At 47.0% G+C, this 26447-nt stretch overlaps 1 protein-coding gene across 1 annotated transcript in view; it reads left to right on the top strand.

Moving 5' to 3' along the window:
- Positions 1-2815: 2815 nt before the first annotated feature.
- The window catches only part of MAN1C1 (mannosidase alpha class 1C member 1), a 190187-nt gene continuing 166555 nt past the window's right edge, over positions 2816-26447 (top strand). The window contains exon 1 of the mRNA XM_056846936.1: positions 2816-3235. Within this exon, the coding sequence (XP_056702914.1) occupies positions 2816-3235 (420 nt within the window). The remainder of the gene's footprint in view (positions 3236-26447) is intronic.

Raw genomic sequence — 26447 nt, 5'->3', positions numbered from 1 at the left:
GAGACGCCGGATAAGAGGCAGAGGAAGGAGGGATGGAAGCCCAGAATTGGCCACCCGAGAAGAACCCTTAGACTGAATCAGGCCCTCCTTGGTCCATCCAAGTCAGTATGTCTACTCGGACCGGCAACGGCTCTCCAGGGTCTCAGGCAGGGGTCTTTCACATCACCTACCTGCCTAGTCCCTTTAACTGGAGACGCCGGGGATTGAACCTGGGACCTTCTGGCACTGAGCCACAGTCCCTCCCAACACATGAAGCTGCCTTAGACTGAATCAGGCCCTCCTTGGTCCATCCAAGTCAGTGTTGTCTGCTCAGACCGGCAGCGGCTCTCCAGGGTCTCCGGCAGAGAGATAAAAGGATGCAATGCGTTGTTTTGGGTGCCCTTCTAAAGGAGAAGCAGGAAATCCAGATTGTCGCTGTAGACCTTCTCTAGAGATAGAAAAGGGCCAGAGTCCAGTAGCACCTTAAAAACGAACAAGAATATTTTCTGGCAGGGTGTGAGCTTTCGTGAGCCGCAGCTCACTTCTTCAGCCATTCTCTGTGTTTAAAAAAAAGGGGGGGGGAAGTTGTGAATCGTTGTTGTTGTTTTTCTGGGGGGCTCAGAAAGTCCGGCTGAAATTGGCCAGAGGGTGGTCGAGATGAAGAAAGCCTGACGATTTAAAACAAGCCCCCCCCCCCCAAAAAAGAAAACACCACTCTGCGTCGGATTATTTATTTGCCGCCCTTATAGGAGAATAGGAGGCGATTTCTGGGGAGATCTACCCAGAGAGGGCTCTCTCCGCTTTGTCACAGTTCGCGTGTGTGTGTGTGTGTGTGCGCGCGTGTGCCTGCGTGTCTCTCCCTTCCCTCCAATCCCCTCCTCTGGCTGTGTGGATCCTCCCCTTCTTGGGAAGCCGGGGAGGGAGAGGAGGAGGAGGAAGAGGAGGCGAATGCCCGGCTTTCCTCCAAACAGCCGGCCGATCGTTACCAGAAGAGCCCAGTCTGGGAAGCCCGGAGGATGCAGCTGGCCGGAGTCGCGAGCTGACGGCCGGTCCGGGGAGAGAGGAGGAGGAAGAGGAGGAGGAGGAGAGGCGGCGTGGATGGGGGACGGAGAGGGGCCGGCGGAGGGCGGCGGCGGCGGGACGCCAGAGCCCCCCTCGTGCGGAGAGCCAGCAGCTCCGGTGTGTCCCCCCCCCCACTCTGCTCCGCCTGCAGAAATGCTGCATCATGAACCCGTCGCCCGTCCGGATCGGGCCCTGAAGCAGCCTGGAAACAGCACCCCTTGCGCCTGCTAGGAGCTGCAGGAAGGGAAAGGAGCGAGGCGTGCAGGAGGATTTTTTTTTAAAAACCCCACAAAAGAAGACACCCCTCCCCACCACCACCACCAGGCCCCTTTCTGTCTGGCTGTTATCTCAGGACCCCAGGAGGTCGCGGCCAGGAAAGGGAAACTCCTCTTTGCGGACGGGGTTTGCATGCAGGAAGGAAGAGGCGGCGGCTGAAATCTTTTTTGGGGGGGTTTTGGTCGCCCAGCATCTCGCCCGACAACTCCTCAATTTCGGGCCAGACCCGTGCTCGGCGGGCTGGAGCTGGCGGGGGAAGAGGAGCCGGGAGCACCGGGGCGAAGGAGGCCGGCCCCGACGGAGCGGCTTGCCCGTCTGCTCGGTCTGCGTTGCTGCTTCCGCTGCCCGGTCCCGGAGACACGTGTCGTCTGCTTGGCCCGGGATCGCTAGAAAGGGGCTGGGGAATCAAGCGGGGCAATTAAGTTGGATCTCTTTTTTCCCCCCTTCCAACTCTTCCCCCTCCAAAAAATCCTCCTCTAAAAAGAACTTAGCAACTGACGTTTTTCAACTCTAAAAAGGAAAACTTCCTTCCCCCCCCCCTTTCTTCTCGGATTCACTGAAGGGAACTGGACACTTTTAATCATTTTACTTTACGACTGCCACCACCCCAACTTCAGGATTTTTTTTTTTTTAATCCCTTTTGCTCCTCTCGCTTTTTGGGATCCGGCGCAGCTCCCTGGACACTTTTGGATATTTTACTTTAAAAAAAAAGAGCAACCACAGCCACCACCCCATCTTCAGCTATCTGGACCCCTTTTGCTCCTCTCCGCTCCCCGGGATCCGGTGCAGCTTCCTGGGATCCGGCGCAGCTCCCCTGCACACTTTTAATTATTTTACTTTTTTTTTAAAAAGAGCAACCACAGCCACCACCTTATCTTCAGCTATCTGGACCCCTTTTGCTCCTGTCTGCTCCCCGGGATCCGGTGCAGCTTCCTGGGATCCGGCGCAGCTCCCCTGGACACTTTAGATCATTTTACTTTTTTAAAAAAAAATAAAAAGCAACCACCCATCTTCAGCTATCTGGACCCCTTTTGCTCCTGTCTGCTCCCCGGGATCCGGTGCAGCTTCGTGGGATCCCCTGGACACTTTTCATTATTTTACTTAAAAAAAAACAGCCACCACAGCCACCACCCCATCCCGCTCCCCGGGATCCGGTGCAGCTTCCTGGGATCCGGTGCAGCTCCCCTGGACACTTTTGATTATTTTATTTTATTTTTAAATAAAAAGCAACCACAGCCACCACCCCACCTCCAGCTATCCGGACCCCTTTTGCTCCTCTCCGCTCCCCGGGATCCGGCGCAGCTTCCTGGGATCCCCTGGACACTTTAGATTATTTTACTTTTTTTTTTTTTTTTTAAATAAAAAGCCACCACCCCGTCTCCAGCTACCTGGACCCCTTTTGCTCCTCTCCGCCCCCCGGGGTTTGCATCTCTCCGCCCCCTGAGCCGGGTCCGGCGGCGGCTTCCCGGCGGGGTGGGCCGGGCCCCGCGGCGCCCCCATGCTGCTGCTGCGCAAGCTGCCGGGCGGGCCGCCGTCGTGGTCGGTGGGGCTGCGGCTGCCGCACAAGTTCGCGGTGCTGCTCTTCCTCTCGGGCCTGCTCACCCTCTGCTTCGCCGCCCTCTTCCTCCTGCCGGACTCGTCCCGCTTCAGGCGCCTCTTCCTGCCCCGCCGCGGCGCCGAGCCCGAGCCCGCCCGCGCCTCGCCCCTCCCGCCCCACCCCCGCCGCCAGCAGGCCCCCAGCCCGCCCCCCGAGGACCCCCGCCGCCCCACCGCCGCCCCCCTCCCGCACACCCGCGCCCCCAGCCGCTTCGACCACCCGGCCTTCGTGCAGAGGCTCCGGCACCCCGTGCTGGGCAGGAGGAGGGGCGCCGCCCACGAGACCCCCGAGCTCCGCGACAGGAGGCTGAAGGTCAAGGAGGTGAGCCCGGGGAAAGGGGGGGGGACACGACGACCCCGCGGCCCTTCCCCGCCCGCCTTGCCCCCCCCCTCCAAAGGCGTTGTGGTGAATCCGGAGTAGTGGTCCTATCGGTGGTGGTGATGGTGACTCTGAAGGGGGGGGCGTTAGTCGAGTATGATTACCGGCAGGGTCCGTGTTAATTCAGTAGGAGAAAAGGGCCAGAGTCCAGCAGCAGCTTAAAGACTAACAAGAATGTTTTCTGGCAGGGTGTGAGCTTTAGTGAGCCACAGCTCACTTCTTCAGATCTGCAGTAGTAGAAAAGGGCCAGAGTCCAGTAGCAGCTTCAAGACGAACAAGAATATTTTCTGGCAGGGTGTGAGCTTTCGTGAGCCACAGCTCACTTCTTCAGATCTGCAGTAGTAGAAAAGGGCCAGAGTCCAGTAGCAGCTTCAAGACGAACAAGAATATTTTCTGGCAGGGTGTGAGCTTTCGTGAGCCACAGCTCACTTCTTCAGATCTGCAGTAGTAGAAAAGGGCCAGAGTCCAGTAGCAGCTTCAAGACGAACAAGAATATTTTCTGGCAGGGTGTGAGCTTTCGTGAGCCACAGCTCACTTCTTCAGATCTGCAGTAGTAGAAAAGGGCCAGAGTCCAGTAGCACCTTCAAGACGAACAAGAATGTTTTCTGGCAGGGTGTGAGCTTTCGTGAGCCACAGCTCACTTCTTCAGATCTGCAGTAGTAGAAAAGAGCAAGATTCCAGTAGCACCTTCAAAACTAACAAGAATATTTTCTGGCAGGGTGTGAGCTTTCGTGAGCCGCAGCTCACTTCTTCAGATCTGCAGTAGTAGAAAAGGGCCAGAGTCCAGTAGCAGCTTCAAGACTAACAAGAATGTTTTCTGGCAGGGTGTGAGCTTTCGTGAGCCACAGCTCACTTCTTCAGATCTGCAGTAGTAGAAACGGGCCAGAGTCCAGTAGCACCTTCAAGACGAACAAGAATATTTTCTGGCAGGGTGTGAGCTTTCGTGAGCCACAGCTCACTTCTTCAGATCTGCAGTAGTAGAAAAGAGCAAGATTCCAGTAGCACCTTCAAAACTAACAAGAATATTTTCTGGCAGGGTGTGAGCTTTTGTGAGCCGCAGCTCACTTCTTCAGATCTGCAGTAATAGAAAAGGGCCAGAGTCCAGTAGCAGCTTCAAGACGAACAAGAATATTTTCTGGCAGGGTGTGAGCTTTCGTGAGCCACAGCTCACTTCTTCAGATCTGCAGTAGTAGAAAAGGGCCAGAGTCCAGTAGCACCTTCAAGATGAACAAGAATATTTTCTGGCAGGGTGTGAGCTTTCGTGAGCCACAGCTCACTTCTTCAGATCTGCAGTAGTAGAAAAGAGCAAGATTCCAGTAGCACCTTCAAAACTAACAAGAATATTTTCTGGCAGGGTGTGAGCTTTTGTGAGCCGCAGCTCACTTCTTCAGATCTGCAGTAGTAGAAAAGGGCCAGAGTCCAGTAGCAGCTTAAAGACTAACAAGAATGTTTTCTGGTAGGGTGTGAGCTTTAGTGAGCCACAGCTCACTTCTTCAGATCTGCAGTAATAGAAAAGGGCCAGAGTCCAGTAGCAGCTTCAAGACGAACAAGAATATTTTCTGGCAGGGTGTGAGCTTTCGTGAGCCACAGCTCACTTCTTCAGATCTGCAGTAGTAGAAAAGGGCCAGAGTCCAGTAGCACCTTCAAGACGAACAAGAATATTTTCTGGCAGGGTGTGAGCTTTCGTGAGCCACAGCTCACTTCTTCAGATCTGCAGTAGTAGAAAAGAGCAAGATTCCAGTAGCACCTTCAAAACTAACAAGAATATTTTCTGGCAGGGTGTGAGCTTTCGTGAGCCACAGCTCACTTCTTCAGATCTGCAGTAGTAGAAAAGGGCCAGAGTCCAGTAGCAGCTTAAAGACTAACAAGAATGTTTTCTGGCAGGGTGTGAGCTTTAGTGAGCCACAGCTCACTTCTTCAGATCTGCAGTAGTAGAAAAGGGCAAGAGTCCAGTAGCAGCTTAAAGACTAACAAGAATGTTTTCTGGCAGGGTGTCAGCTTTCGTGAGCCACAGCTCACTTCTTCAGATCTGCAGTAGTAGAAAAGGGCAAGAGTCCAGTAGCACCTTCAAGACTAACAAGAATATTTTCTGGCAGGGGGTGAGCTTTCGTGAGCCACAGCTCGCTTCTTCAGATCTGCAGTAGTAGAAAAGGGCAAGAGGTCCAGTAGCACCTTCAAGACTAACAAGAATATTTTCTGGCAGGGTGTGAGCTTTCGTGAGCCACAGCTCACTTCTTCAGATCTGCAGTAGTAGAAAAGAGCAAGATTCCAGTAGCACCTTCAAAACTAACAAGAATATTTTCTGGCAGGGTGTGAGCTTTCGTGAGCCACAGCTCACTTCTTCAGATCTGCAGTAGTAGAAAAGGGCAAGAGTCCAGTTGCACCTTCAAGACTAACCAGAATGTTTTCTGGCAGGGTGTGAGCTTTCGTGAGCCGCAGCTCACTTCTTCAGATACCTATTCTTCAGACTAACAAAAATATTTTCTGGCAGGGTATGAGCTTTCATGAGCCACAGCTCACTTCTTCAGATCTGCAGTAGTAGAAAAGAGCAAGAGTCCAGTAGCACCTTCAAGACGAACAAGAATATTTTCTGGCAGGGTGTGAGCTTTCGTGAGCCACAGCTCACTTCTTCAGATACCTATTCTTCAGACTAACAAAAATATTTTCTGGTAGGGTATGAGCTTTCGTGAGCCACAGCTCACTTCTTCAGGTATCTGAAGAAGTGAGCTGTGGCTCATGAAAGCTCATACCCTACCAGAAAATATTCTTGTTAGTCTGGAAGGTGCTACTGGACTCTTGCCCTTTTCTACTACTGCAGACAGACTAACACGGCTACCCAATGTGAGTGTTAATTCAGTTGAGGGGGCTTTTGGGGGGGTATTATTACCAGCGGTGTCAGTGCTAATTGGGTTGAGGAGGCTTTGGAGGGGTATTATTGTGTGTGTGTGTGTGTGTTAAGTGCCATCAAGTCGCTTCCGACTCATGGCGACCCTATGAATCAGTGCTACTGGACTCTTGCTCTTTTCTACTACTGCAGACAGACTAACACGGCTGCCCACTGTGAACTATGAATCAGTGTCCTCCAAAATGTCTTGTCTTTCGGTGGTGCTGATGGTGAATCTGAAGGGGTGTGTGTGTGTGAGGGTCTTGCCATGGGTCAGGCTTGTTTCTGTTCAAGTGTGTCCTTCTGTATATCATTCTGTTCAAGTGTATCCAATGTATTCGGCGTCTCCAATGTGTTCAAGCGGTCAGGAGTCAGACAGGCTCTTGACATGAGTTGGGCCCATTCCTGTTCCCATGGTATTCTTAGGTTTTGGTTCTCTGTTCAGGCTGTTTCCCTCCTTTCCCTCCGCGCCCCCCCCCCTGTTCTGACCTTGAGTCTCTGGCCGGCAACTACTGTATTTTGGTTAACTCACTCCCTGCTTCCTACCAGGCACTGTTATCTCGTAGTTCCCAAGCCACTTAGCTTTGCACCTGGGATGACTCCATGCTTAAAGTTATGCTTTGTAGTTTGGTTTGTCATTAGCAGCTTTGAAACTGTAGATTGCTCATGCTGTATCCTGCGGCTCCTGAATAAACGTTTACCTGCTTTAGACCTGCCTGTCTGAGCGAGTGACTTTTTGGGATTGCCGAGGTTGGCTGGAGAACCTCACAGGGGGCATTAGTCGAGTATTATTACCGGCAGGGTCAGTGTTAATTCAGTTGAGGAGGCTTTGGGGGGGTATTATTACCAGCGGTGTCAGTGCTAATTGGGTTGGGGAGGCTTTGGAGGGGTATTATTGTGTGTGTGTAAGTGCCATTAAGTCGCTTTCAACTCATGGCGACCCTATGAATGAAAGTCCTCCAAAATGTCCTGTCTTTGACAACCTTGTTCAGATCTTGCAAATTGAGGGCTGTGGCATCCTTTATTGAGTCCATCCATCTCTTGTTGGGTCTTCCTCTTTTCCTGCTGCCCTCAACTTTTCCTAGCATGACTGTCTTTTCCAGTGACTCTTGTCGTCTCATGACGTGACCAAAATACAATAGCCTCCGTTTAGTCATTTTAGCTTCAAAGGGTCAGTTCAGGCTTGGCTTGATCCATAACCCACTGATTTTGTTTTTGGCAGTCCACGGAGTATTGGTGGTGTTGATTGTGTTGGGGGTGGTATTAGTGTGTTAGGGGTAGTGTTAGATCGCAATGGGTAGCCCTGTCAGCAGCAGTACAAAAGAGCAAGAGTCCCAGTAGCACCTTAAAGATTAACAACGTTTCTGTGAAGACCGTAGTGTTATTTGTGCTGTGGAGGTTTGGGGGGGTATAAGTAGGGTATTGTGTGTTAAGTGCCGTCACTTCGGACTCATGGGGACCCTATGTTCAATATCCTCCAAAACGTCCTGTCCTTAACAGCCTTGCTCAGATCCTGCTCAGGCCGTGGCTTCCTTGATGGAGTCAATCCATCTCTTGTTGGGTCTTCTTCTTTTCCTGCTGCCTTCCACTTTTCCTAGCATGATTGTCTTTTCTGGTGACTCTTGTCTTCTCATAGTGTGACCAAAGTAAGACAGCCTCAGTTTAGTCATTTTAGCTTCTAGGGTTAGTTCAGGCTTGATTTGCTTTATAACCCCCACTGATGTGTTTTTTCGGCAGTCCACGGTATTACTGGTAGTATTAGTGTTAATTATGGTATTAGGGTATAGTTGGGTGTAGTATCAGGTTGCTGCTGTTGTTGGGGGTAATATTAGCGGTGTTATTGGTATATTAGTACTGCGGTAGTATTAGTGTTAAACATGTTAGAGTGCTCCTAGTGGTGGGGTATTACCACCAGTGGTATCAGTGTTAATAGTCTTATGGGTGGTATTAATGTTTGGGTGGTTCTGGTTACTTGTGTTAGGGGAGTTATTGGGGTAGTATACTCAGCTGATGGCATTTCCGCCTGCGGAAGGGGGGAGAGCAGGGATTTCTGCTCATCCCCGTCCACCTCCATTGCAAGCCCCACTTTCCAACTTGGGCTCTTCTTGAGGGTTCACAGATTTCAGACGTCAACAGTTTGGGGCACTCAGTAGGCTGCAGAAGGAGGTGGAAGTGGGAAGGGCCTGCTTCACAAAGTTCGTAGGTGGTTGGATACACACTATCATTACTAGCATACTTGAGCGCATGAAGCTGCCTTATGCTGAATAAGACCCTTGGTCCATCAAAGTCAGTATTGTCTACTCACACCGGCAGCAGCTCTCTAAGGTCTCAGGCAGAGGTCTTTCACAGCACCTACTTGCCTAGTCCCTTTAACTGGAGATGCCAGGGATTGAATCTGGGGCCTTCTGCATGCCAAGCAGATGCTCTGCCAATGAGCCACAGCCCTTCCCCAAACCATTACACATGAACACATGAAGCTGCCTTATACTGATGTGGAAGAAAAAAAGGAGGGGAAGAAAACCCAACCTAAAAACTTGAAAGCATGAAGTTGCCTTATACTGAATCAAACCATCAAGGTCTATCGAAGTCAGTATTGTCCACTCAGACCGGCAGCTGCTCTCCAGGGTCTCAGGCAGAGGTCTTTCACATCACCTATTTCCCTAGTCCCTTTAACTGGAGATGCCAGGGATTGGACCTGGGACCTTCTGCATTCCAAGCAGATGCTCTACGACTGTGTAATGATCCAGTTGACGTGAAGTGGCTCTAGTCACCAGAAGAATCCTGATCCCTGCCCTGAGGGGCATACAATATACAGTTCTTTTCTGGGGAGGCAATGGAAAGAGACGCTAGGCATAGAGCAAGGTTGGAGTATGATGTTAAAAGAAGAGCTATGGAGCAAGCTACACAGCCTGTGCTGCTGCAGGACCTGCTTGACCATAATAACAATATTGCCTTTCCTGGATCCACTCTAGCTTGACAACACAATCGTATGCTCAAGTTACTCCAGTCAAAGCCCCTTGATTTCAATGGTCTTAGACTGGAGTAGCCCTCCATAGAATTACACTGTAACATGTGTTATTTTAGCAAAGAACCCTTAACAAAAAAACCTTAAGTGGACACATTTGTCATTATTGTTTTTAAAATAAAAAAACTTTATTTTCCACTTTACTTGCATAGTGGGAAGGACTCCAGTCCTTTTCTCTGAGTCTGAGCTCTGTGCTGGCACTTAGCTCAGTCCCCCCTCCCCCCGGCTGCCGATGGCCCTCTAGGGCCTGCAAGGAACTTTCCCTGTAAAGTCTGGCCAGCTCTTTTTCCTCACCTACAAAACACATCTGTAGTCGTTGATTTGTAAGGAGAGAGCAGGGGTGTGCTTCTTCGTGTGCCCCCTGCTCATTCCATCGCCAAACCTTGGCAAACCTGGCTTCTGTGTAGAGCGCGTCATCCTTCATGCCCAAAGAACAGGGAGCGCCTCAAAGACTGGCATGTGTTGTGGCAGAAGCTGTGGCGGGCTACAGCCTGCTTTGTTAGCAGCGTGAAGTGTGGCCTCAGTTGGCAGATATCTATTGGCACATGGAAGAAGTTCAAAGAACAGAAGAGGTTGAAAGGCAATGAAATGCAAATGGTATGATCTGTCACTTCTCAGAAGATAAGAGCAGTATACAGATGAGCCTTGTATGGAAATGTCACAAGTCTGTACATCCCTCTTACATTTTGCTTCTTTTTCACTCAACTGTTTACACTTTTGTTTTCCTTTTCCCCCTCTCCAGAGTCTGGATATCCACACTTCATGTCTCTGACAAAGTGAGCTCACACTCATTCTTTGAGTATGTTTTGTTGCGGCAAAGTGATAGGGCTACCACTCTCGAATTTTTGTTTCTGCCCTCCTCATCCTTTAATTCTGAATGAAATTACTATGGCTTATAACTTGGTTCACTGTTTGCGGTAGCCTATCTAGATTGGATACCATACCTTTGCTCAAAAGTATGTGCAGAAAGGGGTATAATCAACAGCAATTTTAAATGTGTTGTTTAGGACTCTTCCGATTTTTGCCAGGCGTAAGTTGTATGATGTGTCCGGCTTATAGCCTTAACCCCCGAAGCGCATCTCTCTTCCTTTCTAAACTGCTGGAGGCGATTGCAGCTCCTGGTGGTGTGTTTCCGTGGTGGACGTGAGGTGGTTTTTTTGTTCAGCTTGCACATTCCCACAGAGGTTGCCAGTTTTGGTGGGTGTACTCCGTAGGGCTGTATTGCAAACCTGTTATAACGGTAACTCAAACGTGTTTTTTTTTTTAAGATTGTACCTACTTCCTTTACTTCCTAATTCATTTTAACAACCCATCTGCTCTTTCGTTATGCCTTCCTACCCACCCACCCTATTAGCCCTTTCAAGCTTCAGTTACTTATTATTCTGCTGGTTACCTCCTCACCTTTACTGTATTCCTTTCCCCCCCTTTTATTTCTTTATTTTCACTTGCAGTCCTTCCTTATAATGTTTCCTACTTAGCCATTTTTCTATTCACCTTCCATTCACTTCTCCGTATCTTCGTAACCAATCCTAGCATGTTTACTTGGAAGTCCTCCTAATTTCGGTGGTATTTGCTCCCAGGTAAATTGGCATGAGATTGCAGCTTGAATGACTCATTTTGATTTTTTCCTTCAATCTTTTCGTGCCTCTATGAACCTTATTTTCTCTCCCCACCCCAGTTTTACTACCTCAGGCTGCAGGGTGGCAGATTCTTACATTACATTTCCACAGATGTAGAGTCACAGCTGTGTTGATAGGAGCCCAAACACAGACCCCAATTGAGTATTCATCTACAATATTATTTCAGGGAACAGTGTCTTTCAGGGAACAGTGTTTCAGTTTGAAACTGTCTTTTTGTGTGTGTGGTTGTGGGGATGTATGTGAGGAAGCAGGTGCAGGCAGCAGATAATATACTGGTGAGGCTCTTCCCACACAATAAAGAACACACAGCCATTGTGTGTTCGCATGGAGCTGTGTGTAAGGAAATGCAATGTGAGAACAGGCGCTTATTCTTTCCTGTGTGTCTGTGCTGCTCATCTACCTTTCTCCCCTCTCATCACCTCTCACGCTGTATTGATCTCTGCCTCGTTCATCTACCCTTATCGTCTTTCCTCAGCAAGCCTCCCTCCGCCTGGCCGTTTGGTTTTGTACTCTTCCCGGCCATGTCGGCTTTCAGTATTTCCTTCCTTTTTAAGCTTTCTCCTTTTTATTCTTTCACACTTTCTTACGCTGTGTGTAAGTAATCGCTTTTCAGAGAAGAGGGCCGGGCAGTAGGCTGCCCGCCGCGAACTTGCCCCTTCCTCGTGCCGACGTCTTGAAATTTACAAAACCCTGCGTGACCAGAGGCCATAAAAAGGACTTGTGTGAATTCCACAGGCTATGATGATTCTCCGGCACCATTTTTGGGTCTTTGAAAAACCATTAAAAATCACAAAAAAAACCACGGTTATTGTTTTCTCCCTTCCTGTGGATCCTTTTTCCTTCCTTTGATTAATGATATTGCAGCATATTGAGAGTTTGGTGAAGCAATTCCTAGTTACCCTTTCTCTGTATTTCACTGGCTTTCCCAGATACCGGTAACCCTGTTCTGCACCTCTAGCTCTCTTCATCCTTCTTTTTGCTACCCACATAACTTCACCAACATCCTTTTTTAATACTGAATTAGGATTCCTGTTCAGGAGCTGTCCTTCCCCTCAGCTCTTCAAAGGCTCTCGCATGTCTCCAGCGGGTTTTTCCCCCCCCCTTCGTTTTTACACAGATCAAATGTGAAAGAATTCTGATCGGCTGTAACAGGGCATAATAATAAAATTAAACCGAGCAAAGCAGCTTTCGGGTTGGACGCTGAGAGAAAGTAGTATGGAAATGGAAATGCCTCTTGGGAAATAGTGAAGATTTGGTCCATAGAACTGCACAAAACTAAACCTGGATTGAAATTGCAAAAATTGATAGGGACCAGAGGGTCACCAAAAGCCCATCGTCTTCCTGAAAGGTAGTTATTACATCAGCCTCTCACAGTTTTAAGAGCTGTGACCTACCATGGACTATAACTAGTACCATGAGACCAAATTCTAATTTTCTGTTTTTTTTAATATATCAGTCTTTTACCCTCTGTCTTTTGTTATTTGACTCTTTCCTGCATCCTCCTATTTATTCCTTTCTTTCCACTTGCCTTCTAAGTATGAAAGTTAAAAAAAAACACCTCTTGAGATGCTGCTGCTAGTATTAGAAGTACAAACAAATTTCAGGGTAACAACCCACCAGATGAGGGGATTATCCATTGTAAATGAGCATAGTGCAGGCAAAGAGCATCACAGCCAAGTGCCTGTAGGGCGCGCAGCTTCAGCAAGTGATAAAGTTTGCATGTTTTGTGAAAGATGGAGATTTTCCATTGCCTCTTTGAGTTGTAACCAAATTCTTTCTGGCACCAAACATGGTAACTGGCAAGAAGTTATGCATGGGGGCATAGCCCATTCATCTTGCTCCCTTAGGAGAAAACTTCATTTTAGCATATGTCTGGCTATGGCAATCCTTGATTCCTAGTCCTATAGGTGGAACAAACAAAGAAGGGCTTTTTCGCTTGCTAGAAGCTCGGTCCTTCCCTTGGCGATCCTAGAAGGCAGATCTAGGAGATTACCAAGATCAGAATGGGGATGCCCCTGCAAGAGTGGGTGAAGTGGAATCTACTGCGCATGTCTTTTTCAGGTGCTCGTTCTATCAGGAAGTCTGATACAAGCTAATTTCCCCTCTCCTAATAAAGGATAGCTACGAGGAAGGGAGACTGAGGAGACTCCTATGGGAAGGATCAGACCAGAGAGTGAAGCAAGTAGCTAAATTCTGTGCCACAATATATAAGATCCGTCAGACAAAGCTGGGGCTTGGTAACTTAACTTAAAATGGAGAAGAATTAATAAAACAGAGGTCTGTTTAAATTATATAAACTGTCTATGAATCGTATATCCTATAGTTTTAGTTACTGTATATTCTCCAATTTTAATTCTGTAACTGATATGAATGTTTAAAATGGCATTTGCCGTATTAATAAAGGAATCTGAATCTAGTCCTGTAGGTAACATTTATATAGTGGGACCTCAACAGGGCCTCTCCCTCTAGGCATCGAGCATTTGAAGAAGCGGGGAGGACAGAATGCTTTGTGAAACAGCTGTCCAAGCTCCATCAAATGTGTGAGACCCCGAGCAATGGGTCTTGTTTGTAGGGGCTTCACACATATAGAAGAAGGAGAAGAGTTGGTTTTTATATGCCGACTTTCTCTACTAAAGGAAGAATCAAACCGGCTTACAATCATCTTCCCCTCCCCACAACAGACACCCTGTGAGGTAGGTGGGGCTGAGAGAGCTCTAAGAGGGCTGTGACTAGCCCAAGGTCACCCAGCTGGCTTCATGTGTAGGAGCGGGGAAACCAACCCAGTTCACCAGATGAACCTCCACCGCTCATGCGGAGGAGTGGGGAATCAAACCCAGTTCCCCAGATTAGAGTCCACCGCTCCTAACCACCGCTCTTAACCACTACACCATGCCGACAGGCTGAGGATGGAATTTGGCCCGTTGCCCACGGTTTGTGCATACAGAACTGTTTGGCAGCTTCACGAGTGTTGCAGAGCGGTGGGTGACCTAGTTTAACCAAAGAGCTTCAGATTGGCTGTCGCATTTAGGATCTCCTGCCACAGTGGCTAGCCTGCTCAGAGCAAACCTCAGGATGGTAATAGATGGTGATTCACAAATCACATAGACCTAATGAAGCAAGTGTTAATTTCCTGGGTCAGTTCCTGCATGTATACTCTTAGGCTGAACAGAGAGGAAGCATTGTAAACCAAATGCGTTATGAAAACTAAGGGTGGCAAATACCATGGTGACAACCCAGCTTTTTATAAGACATATACTTAAGAAAAATAAAATAGTCTTTTTGATTCTGAGACAGTCACCCCACCCCCCACCCCCGGTAAATCAAATCTTGCAAACAAAAAGCCGCAGTAACGATAAAATTCCAACTATTTTGCCAGGCAATGAGATGAAATGCACCCAGGGTGTTCGCTTGCTTTATGATCCCAGACGTAGATGAGATTGAGCTCTGCTTGTCGGCTGCCCTGCAGTCAGCAGTAAGAGGTGCTGCTCCCCCCACACACCTCAAATGCCTTGGTCTCTTTTGGGAGCTGAGGTTTCCCATTTAGTCCTTGTTATGTTGCAGGCTTCCCGTGACCGCGGTATGCTGGAAGAGCTAGGGGGCATTGCTCTGGGCAGAATGAAACGGAGTATCTCCAAGTTAGTCGCACTTCAGCTTGGCAGCTGTGACAGTGTCTGCATTTTCTACTTGGTTCCAGCAACTTTTCACATGCAGCCTCATCCAGCATGGTACTTTGTCCCAGATATTAAGAGCAGGTTAGTCAAGACTGTCAAAGGAACTATTTTTTTTGCCTCTGCCATTACTCAGAACCTTGCATTCAAGGGTCTTCTCGAGCTATTTCCCCCGTTAGTCTTGATGTAACAGAGAAATTTATTTATTTATTCATTCATTCAGAAGAGTTGGTTTTTAGATGCCGACTTACTCTACCACTTAAGGAAGAATCAAACCGGCTTACAATCACCTACCCTTCCCCTCCCCACAACAGACACCCTGTGGGCTAGGTGGGGCTGAGAGAGCTGTGACTAGCCCAAGGTCTCCCAGCTGGCTTCATGTGGAGGAGTGGGGAAACCAACCCGGTTCACCAGATTAGCATCCGCCGCTCATGTGGAGGAGTGGGGAATTAAGCCCGGTTCTTCAGATTAGAGTCTACCACTCTAAATCACCCCTTTAACCACTACACCATACTGGCTCTCACACTGCAATCCTAAACAGAGTTGTGCCCTTTGAATGCCATTGAAATCAGTGGGTTTAGAAGAGTATGGTTTTGTTTGGTCTTCTTGTGGATTAGTTTTGTATGTGTGGAAAATCTGGAACGGGGGTGGTGGTGCATTTCCATGCATGTAAGCTCTTTTTCTGCTTGTGCTTTACTGAAGTAGAAATGGTTCCAGAGAAGTAATATTTGCAGCTAATTCAAGGTGGGATGAAACCATTCTCATCCAGTGCTGGAAAAGCTAGCATTGCTTCCCTCTGCAGACGATTCCAGAATTTAAAACAGACTTAACCCTGAATTTATAAAGGAGACGGGAGAGCATCCTACCGGTAATATCTAATACAGAAAAGAGAAAACACAGTTTTTGAATGGATTATTGGAATAGAGCAGAAGTTAGCTAGGCAGTAAGGAAATCTTTTGCAAGTGGAAGTCTGTTTATTTTATCTCCCCCACAATTTACTTCAATAGAAGCCCATGATCAGAAGCCATTCTTCCACCCACCACCACGCAACCATTTTGGCAGCATTTGGAAGACTTGTATTTTGGGGGAAATTTGTTAGTCTGTTTCAAATGATCAGTTTTGTGTAGGTGCGGTTGACTGGGATGGGAGAGAGGAGAGAAATGTGTCTTAACCGAAGCTGTGTGTCATCTAAATAGGGACTAGTGTGACACCTGTAATACAATTCTTATCTCGGTAGCAGGCTTCTTTAATACATCTGTTGTATCCAAGTATGTGTGACAGATCAGTCTATCTATACAATTATGATATTTTAAAATTATTTTTTTCAATGTGTATATTCGGCTGTTCTAGCTCTAAACAGTCTTGCAGTAAAAATACTCCTAAAAGTAAATAATGGAAGTTCCAGTTTGAAATAATAAAATATCAAACAATTTTGATCCTGATAAAAAGCAGGTAGGCTATTTGTGTATTTATTTCATTTATTGTTTTACCTTTCTTGCAAAGAAATATTGTGGATTAACACAATTTGTCCCAATTGAAATAGAAATGCTTCTGCCAAGTTTCCAAAATTAATGTGTAAGTAGGTCTACCCTGACCTAGATAGCCCCAGGTTATCCCAGGAGGGGGGAGCACGTAGGAGCCTTGTGACGCAGAGTGGTAAACTGCAGTACTGCAGTCAAAAGCTCTGCTCACGACCTGAGTTTGATCCCGACGGAAGTCGGTTTCAGGTAGCCGGCTCAAGGTTAACTCAACCTTCTATCCTTCCAAGGTTGGTAAAATGAGAACCCAACCTGCTGGGGGTCAAGTGTAGATGACTGGGGAAGGCAATGGCAAACCACCCCATAAACATAGTCTGCCTAGTAAATGTCTGGATGTGACATCACCCCATGGGTCAGTAATGACCCAGTGCTTGCACCTACCTAGACCTACCTAGGTCTACCCTGACCTGGATAACCCCAGGCTAGCCTGATCATGTCAGATCTCAGAAGCTAAGCAGGGTCGGCCCTGGTGAGTATTTGGATGGGCGACCTCCAAGGAACACCAGGGTTGTGAGGCAGGCGATGGCAAAGCACCTCCACGCGTCTCTTGCTCTGAAAGCCCTTCAGGGTCACCGTAAGTCAGCTGTGACTTGACGGCATACAGAAAAATAAGGTCTGGAGAGCCATTCTAAACATACAAACCCAAATCCTGGTCACCACTGAAAAGGCCAGTATTCCTCAGATTTGTTAGTCTTACTTCAGAAGGCTGGGGTACAGGGAGAAGAGCCCCCTTCGATGCTATGAGTACATCATTTCCTTTCCTTTATCCCTTAGACGCTCCTTGATTCAATTGATCTTGAGCAGCATAATTTTAAATCTAGTGTTTGAAGGATGTGTGTGTGTAAGTGCCGTCAAGTCGCTTCCGACCCATGGCGACCCTATGAATCAAAGTCCTCCAAAATGTCCTATCTTTGACAGCCTTGCTCAGATCTTGCAAACTGAGGGCTGTGGCTTCCTTTAGTGAGTCAATCCATCTCTTGTTGGGTCTTCCTCTTTTCCTGCTGCCCTCAACTTTTCCTAGCATGGCGGTCTTTTCTAGTGACTCTTGTCTTCTCATAATGTGACCAAAATACAATAGCTTCAGTTTAGCCATTTTAGCTTCTAGGGTCAGTTCAGGCTTGATTTGATCTATAACCCACTGATTTGTTTTTTTGGCAGTCCACAGTATCCATAACATTCTCCTCCAACACCACATTTCAAAGGAATCTACTTTCTTCCTATCAGCTTTCTTCAATGTCTAGCTTTCACGCCCATACATAGCAATAGGGAATATGATGGCATGAATTAACTTAATCTTTGTGGCCAGTGACACATCCTTACACTTCAGAATCTTTTCTAACTCCTTCGTGGCTGCCCTTCCCAGTCTCTATCTCCTTCTGATTTCTTGGCTGCAGTCTCCCTTTTGGCTGATGATGGAGCCAAGGAATAGAAAGTCTTGAACAATTTCAATTTCCTCATTGTCAACTTTAAAGTTGTGTAATTCTCCTGTAGTTATTACTTTTGTCTTCTTGATGTTCAGCTGTAGTCCTGCTTTGGCACTTTCTCTTTTAACTTTCAGCAGTAGTCATTTCAAGTCTTCACTATTTTCTGCCAGTAATGTAGTATCCTCAGCATTGAGGAATATAAGGACTGAAATAAATCTTGCCACTGACAATGTATTCTTGGGATCCCTGTCACTTAATAAAAAAGGCATTACATTGGACACAGAGGCATTGGATTTATATATTAAAAGGGGAAAGATATAGCGTGATCTAACATCCTTATACTAGCGGCATTCCAAAAGGGCATGAGCTAATGAATCAACAGAGCCAGAAGAGCAAGGACAGGTCCTTTCTGGATATGGTATATATGAGTACATCAGCAGGGCACATGTGTGGCAGGAAAAAAAGATCTTAAATTCTTAACACCGAGCCAAGTTTTGGAGACGACCCCATATTCAAGTTCTGCTTAAATACACGTGCTGTTGATGTTAACCACAAAGTTAAGTCTTTAAGATACCATAAATTTCACATAGCTTTAAATGCTCTCCCCCCCCCCACCTTTTCAGCTGCTGAATCAGAAGGCTAGGGAGTTATCTGTGGAAAACAGGAAGTTTCAAACAGATAGTTTGGCTTGCAACAATTGTAAAAGAGGAGAAGAAGGAAATGTGTCAAAGGTTAGTGAAAAGTTTACGGAAGAGAGGAGGAAGCAGCAAAGGCCTGTGTCAATGTTTAGGTTAAAGAGCACCATTTTGTTTATTGCATGTTACGCAACTTCAGGGAATTGGCAAAAGGCTGACGTGTTGGTGGGGCAACTGGCCGATCTGCTGAGCGAGCTGTTTGTCCAGTCACAGAAGTACGAAAGCGGTTTCTTCAGAAGTTCTTATGCAATGAATTGGCATGGCTTTTGAAGGTTTTTTGTAATAATCCTTGCAGTGGAATACAGTGATTGGAATATAGTGAGGGGGAGTAATCAGTCCAGACTGTTCTTTCCTTGAATGAGGATAAGGGCTGATTTGACATATCCTGTTTGAAAGACTTACAACAGCTTTGCATGTACACTTAGAAGCTGTGAAGTGGACACACAGGTAGGGTCATCAAGGAGCTGGGATTGGCTGCTGCTCTCTTTGGGGTAAGATTGAATGGCGAACCTATGTTTATGATGAGCCATGAAGGAGCTGGAAAAGGATTCTTAAGGGTAAGGATGTGTCACAGGCCACCAAGATCAAGTTAATTCATGCCACCGTGTTCCCTATTACAATGTATGGGTGTGAAGGCTGGACAATGAAGAAAGCCGATAGGAAGAAAGTAGATTCCTTTGAAATGTGGTGTTGGAGGAGAGTGTTATGGATACCGTGGACTGCCAAAAAGACAAATCAGTGGATTATAGATCAAATCAAGCCTGAACTGACCCTAGAAGCTAAAATGACTAAACTGAGGCTATTGTACTTTGGTCACATTATGAGACAACAAGAGTCAATGGACAAGACAATAATGCTAAGAAAAATTGAAGGCAGCAGGAAAAGAGGAAGACCCAACAAGAGATGGATTGACTCAATAAAGGAAGCCATGACCCTCAATTTGCAAGACTGTTAGAGGACATTTTGGAGGACATTGATTCATAGGGTCGCCATGAGTTGGAAGCAACTTGACAGCGCTTAACACGCAGACATATCTAATTCATATCCCCTTGATGTTGCAAGGGTAAAGAGGGACTGTTCAGGTGGGGGTTCAGAGCTTGTTAGCCCCAGGTGATCAGAGAGAAGAATCATGTGCATCTGTAAATGCCATCATGCCACAAGTGACTTATGGTCACTGCAGCAAGAGGCTTTCAAGGCAAGTGAGAAGCCAAGGTGGTTTGCCATTGGCTTCCCGTGCAGAGCCGTCCTTGGTGGTCTCTCACCCAAGTACCAACCCTGCTTAGCTTCTGAGATGTGACGAGATCAGGCTATACCGGGCCACCTTCCCTCCCAAGAACCTTATTCTTAAGTACAAAGAATTCCAGGTATAATAGGATACAATAGTTGCACTTCATCAATCAAATATGAGTAAGATTGTTGAAGGTTCCCTGCTCTTGCGATGTGGGTTGGGAGCCCTTGAGAGTCAGTGTGGTGTAGTGGTTAAGAGCAGTGGTTTGGAGCGGTGGACTCTGATCTGGAGAACCGGCTTTGATTCTCCACTCCTCCACATGAGTGGCGGACGCTAATCTGATGAACTGGGTTTGTTTCCCCATTCCTACACACAAAGCCAGCTGGGTGACCTTGGACAAGTTATAGCTCTCTTAGAGCGCTCTTAGCCCCACCTACCTCACAAGGTGTCTGTTGTGGGGAAGGGTACGTGATTGTAAGCTGGTTTGATTCTCTCTTAAGTGGTAGAGAAAGTCGGCATATAAAAACCAACTTTTCTTCCTCTTCCTCCTCTTCTTTTTCTTCCTATTCCTCTTCTTCCACTTCTTTTTCCTCCTCCTCCTCTTCCCAAGCAGATGCTCTACCACTGAGCCATGGCCCCTTCAGATGACAAGTTAAAATGGTAGTGTTCCAGAGAGCTTCTGGGTGCTAATTCATTGAACCCTGAACGGTATTACAGAAGTTCTGTTCTTTGGGTTTTTTGTTGACGGTTCTTGCTTGATTTTGTTTGTACTGTATGTTTGTATTGCTTTCTTATGTATTAAATTATTGTGAACCAACCTTGTGGATCCGTATGGATCAAAAGGCAGGATGTAAATACCCTAAACAAGTAAACCACTGTAATATCAGCTTAGCAATATGTCGGAGACCATGGAAAACACACACCCAAAACAAAGAAACACATGCAGGATAATTCATCTCCTGAATTTGCCTGTGGAAACTGGCAGTCATATAATTGAACGGTAGTGCATAGTTTCAGGGAAAATCTAATTTTTAAGAAGTGTCAAATACTAGTGATTAACGTTCGACAACTGCCGTCTGTTTGTGACTATAAAAATTACACAGTTGGGATTCTATATTTATGTTCCCGATGAATTTTTTCCAGATCAGATACACTTGGGTTGCGAGTCAACATGATTGGCTTTTCCCCTCCTTCTGGCTGCCACCTCTGGAGAATAATAACCAGGGATATGGAAAAAGTGACTTTATTGTTCCTGCCCTTTGTGTCATCGTAAGCCGTAATGAAGTTTTTTTGCAGTTGGAATTGAGTTGATAGTTTTGCTGGTAGTGGATGAGGCAGAAATGGTTCTCAGCTCGTTGTCTTGGCAGAGTTCATAGTGTTGAGTGAGACGTCTTGGGGAGAAAGAAAGACCACTAGAAAAAAACTTCAGGGGACCATACAATCTGCAATGAAGCCCAGCTGTAAGAATTGCATTAGTCAATGAGAATCACTGGGAATAAACAACTCCCCCTGCCCCCATGTCCCCTGAGAGCCAGTGTGGTGTAGTGTTGCCGTTGGCTCCACCCCCATGCCAGACAGACAGCGTGGTGTAGTGGTTAAGAGCGGTGGTTTGGAGCAGTGGACTCTCATCTGGAGAACCGGGTTCGGTTCCCCACTCCTCCACATGAGCAGCGGAGGCTAATCTGGTGAAGCAGGTTGGTTTCCCCACTCCTCCACGTGAAGCCAGCTGGGTGACCTTGGGCTAGTCACAGCTCTCTTAGAGCTCAGCCCCACCTACCTCACAAGGTGTCTTTTGTGGGGAGAGGAAGGGAAGGTGTTTGTAAGCAGGTTTGATTCTTCCTTAAGTGGTAGAGAAAGTCGGCATATAAAAACCAACTGATCCACATCTTCACCCATTGTGATGGGTACCATTCTTCATCTTCTTGCTCAGCTGTTTTAGGGGTCTTTCCAGTGGAGGAGTGGGAGGAGGTGGGGAAACAATTTAGGATATCCTAATGGCTTGCTCTAGAAGGCTTTAAGGTGGGGATGGCTGCCAGGGCCCTGAGGCCAGCAGGAGTCCCACTGAAGATTGGGAGCGTGGACAAAACCTTCAGACAGAAGAAGAAGAAGAGTTGGTTTTTATATGCTGACTTTCTCTACCACTTAAGGAAGAATCAAACCAGCTTACAATCACCTTCCCTTCCCCTCCCCACAACAGACACCCTGTGAGGTAGGTGGGACTGAGAGAGCTGTGACTAGCCCAAGGTCACTCAGCTGGTTTCATGTGTAGGAGTGGAGAGGCCAACCCGGTTCATCAGATTAGCCTCCGCTGCTCATGTGTAGGAGTGGGAGATCAAACCCGGTTCTCCAGATTAGAATCCACACAGAAGTGCTGTGCGGTCTTGGGTTTCCTTGACTGTGGGCTGTCTAATTAACCAGCTTGTTGTCCTCACAGTTAGGGTAACTCGGAGAGGGGCCTGAGCTGTTATGGAGATTGGTGACATTGACCATAAGTTTCACTGAACATTTGGAAAAGGATGTTTGGACATTTTTCCCAGACGGCATTTGGAAAATGAAAAATTCTGGCTTGTGCCTTTGCTTATTTCCCTGAGTCATCCAGGCAGTGAAATCAGATGTGTGCTGCGTGTCCAGCTTGTCACTGTTTAGTTTGAGAAAGGCTCACTATTCTCTCACCCCCTCAGCCTCAACGTGGTGCCTGAATTGCTTCCAAATAACCAGGAAGTTGCTGAAGTATTCTTCTCCTCTGGTTTACTCCCCGCCGCTCACCCCTGGATTGAAGCTGAAGCTGGAATTCACATATTTTATTGATTTTTATTTCTAGTCCACCTTTTTCTGTCTTGGAATTAATCTGATGCATGAAAGGCTTCCGGGCCTAGACCCAGACCTGCTTAGTTTCGGCTATGTGAGAGCAATCCTAAGCAGGCATACTCAGAAGTCCATCCAAATTTATTCGACTGGGCGTACTTCCAGGAAAGTGTTCTTAGGATTGGAGCCTATATTGATTATGTTCTGTAAATGGGTATATGATGCTTAAGAGTCTCATTAAATAGCTTAGGGGTGGGGACGTTGTGACCCTGCAGCCAACATGGAGGGCTCATGCTCTGGTCACACATCAGGGTAGCAAATCAGTCTGGCTCTGTTCCATCCTGCCGAGAACTGAAACTGACCCACACTTGCTGTGAAACTGACCCACTCTCATTGTGAAACTGACCAAATAAGCAGCCTCACGGTGTTCCATGGTATTCCATCGTTATTCTCTTGCTAGTGAACTCGATAATGACTTCAAGGGGAGGGGTTAGATGAGGGAGACAGACACTTGGGAAGGAGAAGAACGGCGTTGGGAGAAAAATCTGAAGTGATAAATATGCACTTTAAACTCAGGGTAAAACATCTTCCTGAAAACACGGGGAAAACGTGAGGGGAGAGCTAGGTGACTTCTGAAGGTCAGAAAATACATGCATAATGAAAACGAAGCCACAAAGAAGTTTGGGGGTGACTGTGATGGGAACAACCCGTGCATAAAAGGCCAAAGTTACAGCTTGTCACCCACACATCTTGATGTTAAATAGATTTAACAAAATGAAATAATACGGTGCTAGCAGACAGGACACCTCCCCCACCCCTTCCAGTGGCAGCCAGTGATGCGGAAGGAGGGGCAGGGAGAGAAGCACACTGTGTGATGATATTTTGACTAAAATTACAGAGGAAGGGGAGGGACTTGAAGTGGAACTGACATTTTTGATGGCAGCTCTGCGTTTCTCAACATGTGTCGTTCTGTCCTAAGCGGGCAATTAATTGTGCGGGATACCTTTGTGGCAGCATGGAGTTTTTCTTCATTGAATTGCTTGAAGATGACTATGTGTATGATGTTTTTGCTGCTTGAGGGTAATTGCTTGCAGGAAAATAATTCGTCTGTTGTGAAGTGTGCAGGTTTTTTTTATTTTGCCATGAGTAAATGGGATGGAAAACTGCTGCCGAAATCTGTTTCCCACATCCGCTGTCATAGCTGTACCCTGCCAGCTGTTCTCATTTGAACTCTCTTCCCAGATATCCTGGCTCTTTTTTTGATTTTGTGGGAATTCATGATAGCCCCCAGTAGTCCAAAGTTTGCTGTTCTTATTTAAACAATTTTTACCCTTACTTTCTTGCATAGATTCAAATCGGCTTACAATAATACTAATGCAGTATAATACAAATGCTGATAACCTTTAAAGTGTAAACTGATACTCTGAAGGTCATTTTAGTCTTCTGCTCCTGCTCTGTGTATCTTCCAAAGAATGTCTCTTCTTTCTTTGGTGATGTTGCTAGTTTCTTTGGCTTTTGAGTGCCTTCGGAGACTTGGATTCCAGTCTTACCTGTTTTATTTACTTCATTTATACCCCGCCATTCCCCCAATGTAAGCAGCTTGCATTGTTCTCCCCTTCTCCATTTTATCCTCACAGCAACCCTGTGAGGAAGGTTAGGCTGAGAGTGTGTGACTGGCCCAAGGTTTACCCAGCAAGCTTCCATAGCAGAGTGGGGATTTGAACCTGGGTCTCCCAGATCCTAGTCCAATACTCTGATCGCTACGTCATGCTGACTGTTTTGTTTCAGACCTAAAGATACCTGGAGACAGTTCTTCTGGCTGGTTGGGAGACTGGATTTGGACTAATATGCCTTCATAACTCATGAAGGCAAACTTAGGTTAACTCATATGCAAGCTTAGGTTTATCTCTGAAAGCACACTCAATGCATACCTGTGGGTAACCATGTATTTCCCACATAGTAGTTGCTTGGTTTTAGTCCCTTGCCCATGGAGACAATAGTCTTCAGCCTTTCTAGATCTGGCCACCTGCTTTTAATCCTTAGACAGTGGCATAGTAATTGCTAACTTGGAAATATGTGATATTGCGGTCATGTGACAGGAAGAGGAGGGGGCCAGAGTCATGACCTCACTGAGATCCCGGTCAGGGCAGTGGGTGGCAGACCAAGAGATCCAGGTAGAGAACACGGATCAGTCACCAGGAGGTATATCATGGTGAGGAAGAAGCCAAGTATTGGAGCTGTAGAGGAGCACTTTCAGTGGAGTGACCTCATCCTGCCATCCTGATGCTCCTCTCGGCTTATTTGCAAAGAGTGTGTGGCACCCTTGCTCTCTGTTCGTACATATTAATGGCAGGTCTTTCCAAAACTCAGCAGAAATAATGTTTGTGTTTCCACAGTGTCTCACCCATGGGTTGAATACCAGTGTTTTAAGAGGAAGTTTGTCAAAGTCAGGCCAGCCTGCTGGCAGCTGTAGTATCCTGGTGCAGGGATCCCCAGTCCTTTTCAGCCTGTGGTCCTCTTTGGAATTCTGACACAGGGTGGTGGGTGCAGTGGCCAAATGACCGCCAGAAGAAGAAGTTAGTTTTTATACGCCGACTTTCTCTACCATTGAAGGAAAAATCAAACTGGTTTATAATCACCTTCCCCTCCCCACAACAGACACCCTGTGAGGAAGGTGGGGATGAGTGAGCTCTAAGAGAGCTGTGACCAGCCCAAGGTCACCCAGCTGGCTTCATGTGTAGGAGTGGGGAAACCAACCTGGTTCACCAGATTAGCCTCTGCTGCTCAAGTGGAGGAGTGGGGAATCGAACTCTGTTCTTCAGATTAGAGTCCACCGCTCCAAACCACCACTCTTAACCACTATACCACGCTGGCTCTCCGGCTCAGGGGGTGGAGCCAATGGTAACATGTCAGGGTGGGAGGTTGTGCGTAACTGGAATAGTAACTTTTCAACATTCCAAGCAGCACCTCTGTTTAACAAAATGCCTTTTAAAACACATTGTTCTAAAATATTTTCTTGTATACACTCAGTTTACGTTCAGTCATGCAGTGAAGATCCTTGTACTGCGGTGACAGCTGCTGCTGAAACAACTTTTTTTTAAAAAAAAATTCTGCACAGCCATTCAGAAGCCCTGCTTGGCTAAAGCCCCGTCTGGCGCCACCCACTTTCTAAAAACACTTGGTGGGTGCCAGGAAAGATGTTTGCAGGTGCCATGGTGCTCATGGGACTCACGTTGGGGGACCCCGGCCTGGTGCGTCCTGTAATCCAGGATCCACAAAGTCAGTTGATAAAATTAGTGGCTTCATCCAAAGGTTGGGGCTAGAGCTTGAAATGCAATAGGTCGGGATACTAGGATGTATACCAGGCCTGGCCAATTCGGTGGCTTCATACTGCCTGACAATCGCAAAGTCCGATGTTGCAGTTCCCTCCCCCCCTCTATACCGAAAAGAGCTTTGAGGCTTGAGAGTACACATTCCCAGGTAAGCTAGGTTCAGCCGTTCAGGCAGTGACATTACTGTTTCAGGCCCGTTATTCACTGACCCAAGTGTGAATTAGGATTATCAAAAAATGTCCAAATTTATCCAAAGAAAACAGACTGAAAGCACCAGTCGTCCCCCCCGTGAATAGCGAATCGTGATTATATTTCCTTTTTCAATCCCTGAGGGGGGAAGAGAAGCTTTAAATATATTTGGAAGTCTAATAGATTGTACTTTGTGATGCTCTCTACAAGAGAGCCAGTGTCGTGTAGTGGTTTGGAGCGGTGGGCTCTGATCTGGTGAACCAGGTTGGTTTCCTCGCTCCTCCACATGACCTTGGGCTAGTCACAGCTCTCCCAGCCTCACCTACCTCTCAGGGTGTCTGTTGTGGGGAGGGGAAAGGAAGGTGATTGTGAGCCGGTTTGATTCTTCCAAAAGTGATAGAGAAAGTTGGCATATAAAAACCAACTCTTCTTCTTCTCCAAGCTGAGTGAAGAGAATAGATTATGTTGCAGGCACAGTTCTTTTTTACCCTGTCCCCTTCCCCCTCACACACACATTAGGACTGTGCGCTTCATCAATCTCTGGTGCATTCATGCCAACACGGTTTTAGAATTCACCTGTCTGGCATTACTGCACAGTCTCTTGTGGGGTAGGGGGTGGTTGGACTCTGGTGCATATGAGTAATAGAGCTAAAATGTGTTCGCACTGTTCATCTGCATGCTTGATTGCCTAATGTATATGCAGATTTCCTTTACCAACAACAACACA

The sequence above is a fragment of the Euleptes europaea genome, chromosome 3 (assembly GCF_029931775.1).
Source record: "Euleptes europaea isolate rEulEur1 chromosome 3, rEulEur1.hap1, whole genome shotgun sequence".
NCBI lineage: Eukaryota > Metazoa > Chordata > Lepidosauria > Squamata > Sphaerodactylidae > Euleptes > Euleptes europaea.
Note: the sequence above shows the minus strand (reverse complement) of the source record. Positions and strands in the feature narration are given on the sequence as shown.